Here is an 11,453-nt window from a genome sequence, read left to right as displayed (position 1 = left end):
TGTTAAATGTCATCCACCTCTGCACCAAAATTCAGTCCAGGTAGCTTATGAAGGGCATTTCAAACACAAAAAAATGTTAATATGCTTTAAAACTGTCTTGAGCCTTTGTAATTTATGATCTTCATAATTCATATGTTCATGACAGTGACTACTCCCTGATTTGGCAATAATTTAGTATTGCTGCTTTACAAAATATTTACTATTCACTGTTGTTAGGAGGGGAAAAACACAGTACACTAAATACTTTTTGACGCTGTATTTTTTCATATTAAATCCTTTTTGTTTGCTTAACCACCACCCCAACCTGCCAAATCTGTAGTGCATGAGAAGCACTGCATGTCTGCACAGGCTCTATCAGGCAAACCTGAGCTTCCCCTGTGTTCTGAGTTGACCAGCTGTGAACTAGAAGACTTTTGACAGCTTATTAGTTCAGGGCTGCAATGCGCTACTGAAGTTGTGTGACTTCTTGTTCAGCTGGCTTGCTGTTAGCAAACCTGGAATGTGAGCAAAACAAGCTCAGATATGTCTGTTCAGCCCAATGCACATAGATCCACAGCCACTGAGAGTGGGAATGATATGGCATTTGGACTATAAGTCTCGAATCTCAATCCTGGAAATCCCCCTCAGCTGTCACCGAGTAAGAAGGCAGCTCTGTTCTGTAGAACATCATTATTTTACTTGAACCATATATGCTTATGGCTCTGTCTGAGTGAGATCCAAAATGTTTTCCTTTACGCAAACCACTGGAAGGCTCAATGTTTTTAGAACAAGGCTAACAGGCAGTGACATCACCTACTGCCCCTTCCTTCCTCCTCGCCTTACAAAAGCATAGAGCATACTCCATTCTCTTCTCTTTTTGGGAAGGTTGAAACCTCCCAACAGACTGCAGGATGATCCAGGTGGATAAATTCCACCTTCCCTATTAATAACACAAATATCTCTGATTCTTTAACATCATGGTTACTGCTCTGCTGCTTCAGGGTTTTTTTTTGTGAGGCAGGAAGGGTTCCACCATCTGTTTCAGAAATTATGATGTATTTCATAATAGTCAATTGACAAGTAAAATCCAGAAGCAGATTATAAATGGTATCAGGATTAGATTCCTGGTTCTTCAAGAACAAAGCTTTTAAATCACAGTTTTAAAAGTGCCATTTCAAAATGTGACTTTTGAGGTGGCACAACAAACAAAGCAGAGCAAGGCTTGGATCACTGCAGATCTTTGCATCACTTTGAGGAAAAAATTAAAGCTAGTACGGGATTATTTTTGTTGTTTTATAACCCTTAACAAGCATTAATTCTATAGAAGTAATTTGTTTCATATGAAACTAGTAAGTTCTAAAATGACAGCTACTTTGAAAAAATAAGACCCTGCTTAGTTCAGATTTAGGTCCCATCTAGACTAAGCTATGGAAGTTGTAACTCATGCAGAGATGCACTGCCTTCAGTCTGATGTCTAGTAAGAAAAGCTCAATGCCTACTAAAAATAGGAAAATCTGTGAAAACACCTTTTATTGACAATGTTTAGCAAACACCTTAGTTCACAAGCACTGTGTAGAAGCTTCATCTTTTATAAACCACAATTTCACAAATTACAAAGTTTGTGAATTAACATAAAGTCCCTGTCTGCACAGATCTGCAACTGTTTTCCCCTGAAGCATAAGCATAACAAGTATTTTTGTATAAAAATTCACAGAAGCACTAGAAAACTATTTTCAGCTCCACCTCCCTTACTGTTGCTTTCAATAGAACATGAAGATACTTGGACTTTCTTCAGTAGTATTGTCAGTCTTCATATTACATCTACTGCTTGGCCTCTGCTTCCATCTGAGTTTCTTGGGATTCTTCAGCTTCTGAAAGTTTTTCATCATCTAAAATTCAATATTACTGTTAGTCAAACATGCTTGGTCATATTTACAGACTATATTGCAGAGCTGTGTCCCACTTAAAATATTTTGATTGCCTTGAATGTGTAGCTGACTGTCTCATTATATAAAGTGCTATGTTCAAACAAACAAACAAAAAATCCTTCAAAGTTTTTAAGGATGTTATTGCTGTTATTGGAAATATGGGGTAAATTTTACAGCATCAATTCAAACAAACAATACGAGAATGCTTCAAATCACATGCCTTCTCTTTGCCTACTAATGGTTTATTTATTTCAAACTGAAGCTGTGCCTTACACTAAAGGGCTACTTTCCTTCATAAAATCCTGAAAGCTGAAAGGTAATCTATATATTCATATGAAAATGCATTCTAAAGACTAATACTTAAGCAACTGTTAGTAACATATAATAACAATAACCTTCTGCTAAAGTTCACCTAGGATTAACAGTTCATTCTGCTTAAGAAGATCTAAATGGCCTTAGAGAATGAAAGTCTGCTCTTACAGCCATCTATGCATTTAATCAGGTCATGCTCAAAGGCTGTACCAATTGTTGTGTCTTCAAAAGACACGGTAAATATCCAGCAAATAATATTTAAAAACAATATTTCCACATTAGAGCACGAAAAGTTAGTGGTGTTGAAAACATTAATTCTTTGTATGACAAAAATGACTAATTCCTGAATTAGGCTCTTGTGTATGACAGCTTTAGTCCCTCCTCTATCACAAACTCACTGTCTGAGTAGGTCAGTCATTTACCGTTCCTGTATTTCAATTTCTTTTTAGTAAAGCCTCAAATGATACCATGATGGCAGTGATATTTCCAAAACTATCAAAATAGGAATTACACAAATATGTTTGGAAATAAGCGCAAGAATAATTTTCTGTAAGAAATACTTTCTCTGTTTAAAAACAAACAAACAAACAAAAAACTAACCTCTGAAATTGCTATTCTCCACCCCCACATTTTAAAGAATTCTGCTGCCTACAGATTAACCTGAAGCTAGTCAGGAAATGACACAGTGGGTAGCTTGTAGAAGAAAAGGCTCTGGACTACTACTGGGGAAAAAAATGCTGCCGATGCAAGAGGTCACCAACCTCAATTGCACAGAGCTATCCCACTGCTGGAAGCTGTGAATCCTTTTGATCCACTGAAACCCAACCCAGTTATATCTATTACCTAAGAACAACACTTACTCTCCAGGGTTTGCTGAAGTTCATGGATAGTGCTCAGGAGAACATGGAACTGTTTTCTTCTCAGCTCCAACTGGAATGATAAAATATGTATTGTAGGAAACAGAGAGCCAAACAACCAATAGCAGATTCCCCACTGTGTTCCTAATAAATTATTATATAACAATCTCTATGAAAGACCTACCTTATCTTCAACATTTTCTTTAATGTGAGAAAGATTTTGCAGTTCTTTTCCCAAAGCTTCCAGCTGCCTGAAAAGAAATTGCCACAGTTCTGTAAAATTGCCAAAGTTCTGTAAAATTCTTGCAGAACAGATTTGAACTAAGTAGAGGAAAAAGAACAATTAAATAAATAGCATATATAAACAAAACATAACAAGTGAAACAATACAGAGGTAAGGCCACTTCACGTAAATGTTAAATTATTATGTTCTAAACTTGTAATTTCAGGATTCTTACAAAAAAACCAGGTCTCCAAGCTGGAATACAGTTGTACACTGGGCATATGGACTGTAACAATCCAGTCCTTCTATAACATATTATTTACTTGACCATACAATGGAAGTTAAAGAAGCAGATTGATAGAATCATAGAATATCCTGAGTTGGAAGGGACCCACAAGGATCATCAAGTCCAACTCCTGGCCTTGCACAGGACAGCCACAACAATCCCACCATGTGCCTGAGTGCTGTTCAAACACTCCTTGAGTGCCCTGAGGAGCCTGTTCCAACGCCCTCTGGGTGAAAACCTTTCTGTTCTCACTTGAACTCACCATGGACCACCACAATAATTTTCGAGGCAAGCCAAAGACTATCAGGTACCCACCCCAGTGTACAGCACCTTTCAAATGAGGATGGAGCACCAACTCTTACATGCAAACCTCCTTCTACTTTTCCTCTGATGTCTACCATAATTTATGCTCCATGCAATGTGAACAAACTGTTGCTTTAAAGGTGAAAGAAACTCTAAGGCTGATCATCCCTGATTTATCAGCAGACAGAGCCATAGAGGGGTCAGCAAGGAAATCAAACTTTTTTTTCTGAAGCACTGACAGCTGCTACCACTAAGCCTGGGTAGGGAACCACAAAAATGCCTCCAGTCCTAAGTACCTCACTGTGAATGGGAAAAAGGTCTGTTTTAGTGCTACCTGAGGGTGTTGTCTTTTTTTGAGCCAGTATGCTTTGTACCTCAAAGGGAATGCCTGAGAGAGGGTTGGGTTGACATCATCCCTTTCTTTAATGGAAACAGGCTAACAGCTCATAGTCTCATACCGTGATTTTGTCAGTATTTAGTTTCTAGTTTCTGCAAGATTTCCATTTGGCCAAATCTCTCTGTTTACACCGTGCTGTCAGGTGTGAGCAGACTGCGAAAGGACATGCAATTTTTTTTCTAGTAACATCCAAGCTACATCTGGAATCTTACTCCTTTTATTTTCTGCTCCAGAGAATTTTTGCCTAGCCTCCTCCTTTTCTAAGACTCAGTGTTATTTCTGGGCCTTCTGAACAGCCCTTCTAATACTGCATATAATTACACTGTGGGCACTGTCATTTAGTAGTTCAGCTCCTGTCACTTCCTGAATTGGCTCCTGTGCATTATTTGTGACTAAGCTCCAGACAGCTCCTTTTGTAGTGTATGACTAGCTGTTCCAAGAAACAGTCCCTTAAAAGCATAAAGGAAGTATTTTTCTCAACTTTGCCCTATTGTGCCATATAACCTGCAGGAGCTATAAATGTAGCTCTTGACATAAACCATGATGCTTCTCCTCACAAGAAGTTTCCTCAAGTGTTTTTAGTGATAGAGAGTTCCATGAAAAGTGTGACATTGTTCATGAGGCTTCCTCTATTCTGATTTAAGGGTGGCCTTTGGTTCATTGTATGATTTTCTGTATACTTCCCTACGTACTGCATTCTTACTAGCTGTAACTTACCACCATTTCAAGCTTTGCTTAAGAAACTTAAGCTTGGATGTGTTAAGCAAAATTAGAGCAGCCCCTCCAAACCTAAACAAGCTGGTGTCCTCCAAGATAAAAAAGTATCATTTATCATAGAATTGTAGAATGGTGTGTGTTGGAAGGGACTTTAAAGATCATCTCATTCCAATGCCCCTGCTGTGGGCAGGGACACTTCACTAGACCAGGTTGCTCAGAGCCCCATCCAACCTGGCCGTGAACACTCCCAGGGACGGGGAATCCACAACTTCTCTGCTTTAGTCCTCATTTATTTGTTTCCATTCTTAATTGACTTACTGGAAAAACTTCACTTTTGATAGTTCTTTATTAAGGCCTCACTTGATAAATTAGTCACATAATGACTAATGAAGTAAGAAGTAGTCAAGCCTCATGAGAACTGCCCGTAATAACTGAAGTTGTGGTAATGAAATCAAGGCACAGGAAAGAAATGTGTGAAATATTGTCAATGTCTTATAGCTATAAAAATGCTATTATTACGGTAATGGTATAATCAAAACTCTTCCTTTTGCTATGAAAGGCCACAGAAAGTGAAAAGACAGCCTCTCTTGGCAATTTCACTGAAAGTGGGCAACAGGACAAGCACAAGCTGCACTTAAATGGGAACAGTAACCCCACTCTACACCTTTAATGAACTGAAGAAAGAGCAAACTCATAGATGCAGTAAGTCCTGGAATGTTTCTGTGGCTTGATAATCAAATTACAAAGATGACCTCCCTACAATTGCCCCAGAAGCACAGATAGAATGCAAATTCAGAATGTGACAAGCTGCACTGTAAGTTACGTGCAAGACGAGTTGGACAACAGGTAGGTCCAACCCACATGCCAGGGCAGGTTATGTTGAGGTACAACACAGCAATTTATAACCAGGCATGCAGGAACAACTACTACAAGGAAAACATTAAAAAAAAACTCTAAGAGCTTTCTCCTGCATTCTCTCATTCCACCTTACTTGCTTGTGTGTTATGCATTTTGAGTGACCACTGAATTCCTCGCTGGTGTTGCAGCACTTCCCACTATCTCTCTTTTCTGAGAAGCTCATCCCTGGTAAACTGACAACAGATGTGCATTTACATCCAAGTTCACTTATTCACCTTAACAGTGGAAAACTCTCAACTACAAAACTATTAGCAATGCTTGTGACAGGGAGAGATAGACGTTAATTAAAAAAGCTGATAAGGGCACAGAGACACGAGTTTTTCTTGTGTCAGAAGAAATGATATAAAAGCGAGGAAAGGTCAAACTGAAACCAAGGTAATATCAAATCTGGTGACTTTTAACTTACTGGCTTATTGTAATTTAATGTAGTTTTATACTTACTTCAATGTTTCATGTCTGTCTGGATGATGCTGTATGACTTTGGCCAACGCATCATATTCTGAAAGACATTTAAATAGTTGATCGAAATAATTCTGAAAATATTGATTCAAGAATCAAAACTCAGGTACCATAGAATGGCAGGCTCTTTCTCCTTCTTGAAAAACTGTTTTAACATTTCTCAAATATATACATAACACCTTACAATTATAAAAAAGTACCTACAAATATACATATATAAAAATGTATATGTTTTAAAAAAAATTATTACACTTAAGAACGATATTGTGGTTATTTAGGCAACTAACACATGCTTCTGGGATTTCTCTTAGGCCTGAAAACATCTCTCTGAACATTTCTTTCAGGTTTTCCTGATGTTGCATGTCATTGAGATCGCCTGGTTCAACCTTGACTACCTCATCCACCAAAACCTATCAGCAGAGGGTGTGGAACCCATCAGCTTAAATACAGTATCCACATCCCTCCCACTTTCAAAAATTTTGAATCTATTTTCCAACACAATGCATTTAAAAAGATAACAAAATAATGAAGCCCACCAGCCTAAATACAGACATTGCTCCTTACCCTGGCGATTTTTTCGAATCCTTTTTGCTTGCAGGATTTGTTTTTTGCATTCAGAAATCTTCTCATGGGCTGCAGCTATACTATTTTCTTTAAAAAAAAAGGATACACAGTTATATTGAACCCAAAAATACATGTAAATAAGCTATTCTGCTAAATTATAAAAGATAAAGAGCTGTTTGTGACACAGTGGCCTGTTAACTCCATCAGCTTCAAAACTACATTCATTATAATAGGTCAAAAAAGCTCTTGTTTTGTATGCATTTTATATACTGATAAGATGCTCACAGCACATGTATGAGTGCTATCTAGTAAAAAAAAAAATAAACGCAAAAAAACCTCCAAATCACTCATTGGATATATATATTTTGTTTAGCAGAACTGGCTGAAGCTCATTCATAAAAGAGAAACTGTCAAACAGAAACCAGTAAAATTTTCTCATATTTACCTATATCCTTATAGATTTTTTCATAATTTTCCATTTCTCTCAGGTTCATGTCATACACCAGAAGAGTTTTTCCCATCGAAAATTCACACTGTGATAAAGTACTCAGCATTCGTTGGTACTGGCTATAACTGAAAAAAGACAACATATTTATTCCCAAGAGTGTAAAAGTACAAAACTTCATGTAGCATAAGTAACAGCTAAATAACAATTATTCAATAAATACCTTAAAGATTCAATGTATAATTTCTTGAAAGTGCAGCTAGAAACATTGTACCCATTAATTCCACCATCACGTCCTTATCGGTGTAAAGTGAGTATTAAAGTAATGAGCAGTTTGATCTGGGGCTTATAAATTTCCCAGCTAGGGTTGGCCCTGTGACCGCCGAAATTAGTATTTTAATATTGCAGTGCTTCTCTGTACACACAAGCGTAATATTGTGTCCTCTGGGAATTTAAATCCAGTACTAATAGGGACCCCACAGCATGTTGTCACTCATCCCTTACTACTTTGACTTGTTTGGGTTTTGGTGTTTTTTTTTTTTAAAAAAAAAGAGAACCACAGCAGCAGAAATACCAGCAGTATTACTCCTCCCTTACAGAACAAACGCAGGACTGCCAACTAAAATATTCGAGTCATGATCCTGTTATAATAGCGGGACTCCCGGACGGATCGTGCCGCGGCAGGGGAATCCTGAGGGCATTCGAGCGCTGCTGACAGATTTCATGATACAGCCCGCAGCCTTCGGTGATTTCTGACCCGTCTCTAGCCCTCATCTCCCAGCACAGTGCTCGGCGTTTGTCCTGGAAACACCACAGAGCCATAGGAAAAGCAGACGTACACATTTCAACACGGGTTTTTTCAAAATGGATCGAGCCCTGTTTTCCGCTGCAATGGAAGCCAAGCAGTTCCAAGACTTAAAAAACCAAAACAAACCAACAGAAAACAAATACCCTTCCTCTTGAGATCCGGAATTACACCACTTAATGAAACTCTTCACCAACAAATTGATCCGCCTGTCGTCGCCAGCTCCGTCGCCATCGATCAGCAGCCGCTTGCGGATAACTTCATCTGCGGAAAAACTCCTGTTAGATCCTCTCACGGCATGGCAGCCGCATCCCAGCGCCGCGCGCGGGGCTCTCCCGGCCCTTCAGGGAACGATGTTCCCGGGGCCCAGAGCTGGGCGGATCTGCTGAACCCGGGCGGTGTGCGGATCCAGAGCGGGCCGGGCATGGAGGCCCGTGTGCGGGTGAGCGGCCCGGTGGCTCGCCCGGGCGGCTGCTCCCCGGGGGCGGGCGGGAAGCCCGGGCGGGGGTCCCGGCCGCGGGCGGAGGAAGGAGGTAGGATGGAGAGAGAAGCAAGAGAGCGGAGGGAGGGAGTCTCACCGTCGGTCACGGCCCCCATGGCGGAGAGTGCCGGAGCCGGCGGGCGCGCAGCAGGCAGCGTAGTGAGGTCAGCATTCCCACAATGCAGCCGGCGAGAGCGGCTGCCATGGAGGGGGAGGCGGCGGCATGCTGAGGCCTGAGCCGGCGGGCGCGGACGCGCGCCCGGGGAGGGCGGGCCGGCGCCGAGCCGCGCCCGCGGCCCCCCTTGGAACCGGCCCCCCTGGCGAGGGCGGCCCCGCCAGGTGAGCGCCCGACGGGGGGAAGGGAAACGGCGGTCCCGCAGCCAGGCTCCACCTCCCCGCCCCCGCCACCCGCAACCGCCCCCCGCCCCCGCCCGGCCGCCCCGCCATGCGCCCCGCACATGGTGCCGCGCCATCGAGGCCGCCGGGTGGGAGGCCGGCCGGCCCGCCCTGTGCGCCACGCTCCCTGCTTGGGGTTGTCCTCCCTGGGGGTTGCCATCTCCGGTCCCGTCCTCCATTGCACGGGGCTTCTCGCCTGGCTCGCGTGCCGTTCCCCGCCTGCCGGCTGGTGGCGGGTGATGCCACGAGTGCGGAGGAACGGTTCCACGGTGGTGCTCAGCGCCGTCGTGATGGCACAGGGAGCAGGTGGATGGTCCCCACCACGCGTGCCCAGTGCCATGACATAGGGTGGTGGGAACCCGCTGTGGTGGCTTGTCTAGTCCTGTGGCTGGAGGGAGCAGGAGTACGGACCCCTCGGTGCTTGCTCCCTGGCGAGGATGTGCCCATGGTGCAGGTGTGAGGGAGCCGGGCTGGCCTCACCGGGCCACCCTTGGGCTCATCCCCACTCAGTGCTGGGAGGATAAGCAGCAGGGCGTGGGGCGCGCTAAAAATCATAAAATCGTATATTATTCTGATAGATGTGCTGGCGAGTTTGGCTGTCACCAGTAGATAGGAACAATAGTTATTTCCTCCTGTCCTGACAAAACTAAGGTGGCGCTGGCAAAAATGGCTTGAAAAGAGATATTGAGGTGTTACCATGTGTTGTTTTCAGGCTTTTGTCCACAGACTTGGGCACTTGGGCAGTGCTAAAGCTGGTAATGTTAGTATTGTATATATCATGAGCTTGACACCTTCGTATTCCCTCTTCATTTTGGTTTGGAGAGTTAAGTAGCTCATGGTCTTGTTTTGCTCAGCGCTTTTTATTGACAGTCTTAGGGTCGTGGGGGAAATCGGGGTGAGAAAAGAACAAAGTTAATGTGTCTTGTGATCTGTTCAGTTCCTGGGTTTGGAGATATGCGTGATTAAGGTGCTTTTTTGTTCTGGATAGTGGCATTTAACGGCTATTTAAGGATTTGTAGATTGTTTCAGTCAGTCCTTTGTCTTCAACAGGCAACTGGTCGGGTTCTTTGAAAGGTGCTACTGGGAAAGCATTACTAGGAGTGGTCATTAAAACTCTGCTTGAACTTTTAGGAATAGTTTCCAACACAGCAAACTTGGATAAGTGATTTCTATTCTTGAAATTTTTATGAATTTTTATATGATTTATGTGTGATATAATTTCATGTGAAAACCCAACTCTCTACCCAGTCATGCAAAGTTTGGGCCAAAGAATGGGCTGTGCATTCATTAGGTATGTAAGCACTATTAAAAATGCTCACTTTTATGTACTTTGATTTTGTTGCCATTTAATATAGTTGGTTTGAACTAAAAACTGTTTTTCCTAAGGCTTTGGTCACTATGATGCAGCCCTAGTATTTTGACTAAGGCTGAGAAGAAGACCTTGCTGATCTTCTCTGTGCAAATTTTATGCACTTGCTGCCTCTTCCTCTTTACCCAGTGATTTCCTCTTGGAAGTCTTAAGCATCTTGAAGCATCCAGTTTTATCAAAACTTAATATTTTTCTTGCCCCTCTCTGAACTCTTTCCATTTTCTGAGCCTTCTCTGTTTTTACTACAGAGAGAAGTTGGTCAGAACTGAAGGATGTTGTAGGTGAAAATCCACAATTATTTATTTAATCATCTTAGAACTTCTATGTGATATTTTGTCATTTAATCCAATACAATCTTTTCTCACTTTTTGTTCATCATTCCACTGTTGGTCAGATAGTCTTATTAAACTTTCCACAATGACAAATAGATAGTCTTTGAGTAATTAATTTAGAATACAGCAGTCCATGTGATTAGTTAATAGTATTTAATGACTTTTGTGCCATTCTTGTCTTCACATGTGTTACTGATTACAAGCTTCTATGAAATTCTCTGTTCTGGGTCTTAGGCTCATAAGAACAATTTTGAGAACAAAGCCATTATTTTTCTTTTTGAGACAGGGCTTTCAGGCATCATCGATGTTCATTAACTTTTCTCATTTTGAATGGGAAGTAGAACTTGGTAAATACATCATCAAGAATCTCACCGAGGCTATGTATTGATGCAATAGTTCTCTTTCCTGCTGTGTTTTGCCATATTAAATATCCATGAAATGTTTTTGCCCGGGAAGCCAGTTCCAGCTTGCTGGGTTTCTCTACGCATTTGAGAATTCACAATGTCTTTGGAGTATTTCTTTTGATTTGCTCCATTTCCAAGTAGAATTCCTTATCTTGTAAGTACTAAACAACTCTTGTTTCATGTGTGTGGTGTGTTGCACTGGGCTGTATACAGTCATGTTTTTGCCATTAATTCAGTGTGATGTATGATGTAGATCTCTGGAGCAGGGTTGACCTACT

The 11,453-nt window shown here is 41.7% G+C and overlaps 1 protein-coding gene across 1 annotated transcript; it reads right to left on the bottom strand.

Annotated features, from left to right (window-relative positions):
• Positions 1-1,486: 1,486 nt before the first annotated feature.
• On the bottom strand, positions 1,487-8,809 carry THOC7 (THO complex 7). Its single transcript, XM_029958253.1, has 8 exons — positions 8,772-8,809; positions 8,340-8,457; positions 7,389-7,516; positions 6,944-7,030; positions 6,362-6,419; positions 3,261-3,327; positions 3,080-3,149; positions 1,487-1,868 (listed from the first exon to the last, which is right to left on the bottom strand). Exons 1-8 carry the CDS (start codon positions 8,788-8,790, stop codon positions 1,801-1,803), a joined length of 615 nt encoding a protein of 204 aa, XP_029814113.1. The 5' UTR covers positions 8,791-8,809; the 3' UTR covers positions 1,487-1,800.
• Positions 8,810-11,453: the final 2,644 nt, after the last annotated feature.

This window comes from Manacus vitellinus, unplaced genomic scaffold, assembly GCF_001715985.3.
Source record: "Manacus vitellinus isolate BGI_N305 unplaced genomic scaffold, ASM171598v3 scaffold_14_pilon, whole genome shotgun sequence".
NCBI lineage: Eukaryota > Metazoa > Chordata > Aves > Passeriformes > Pipridae > Manacus > Manacus vitellinus.
Note: the sequence above shows the minus strand (reverse complement) of the source record. Positions and strands in the feature narration are given on the sequence as shown.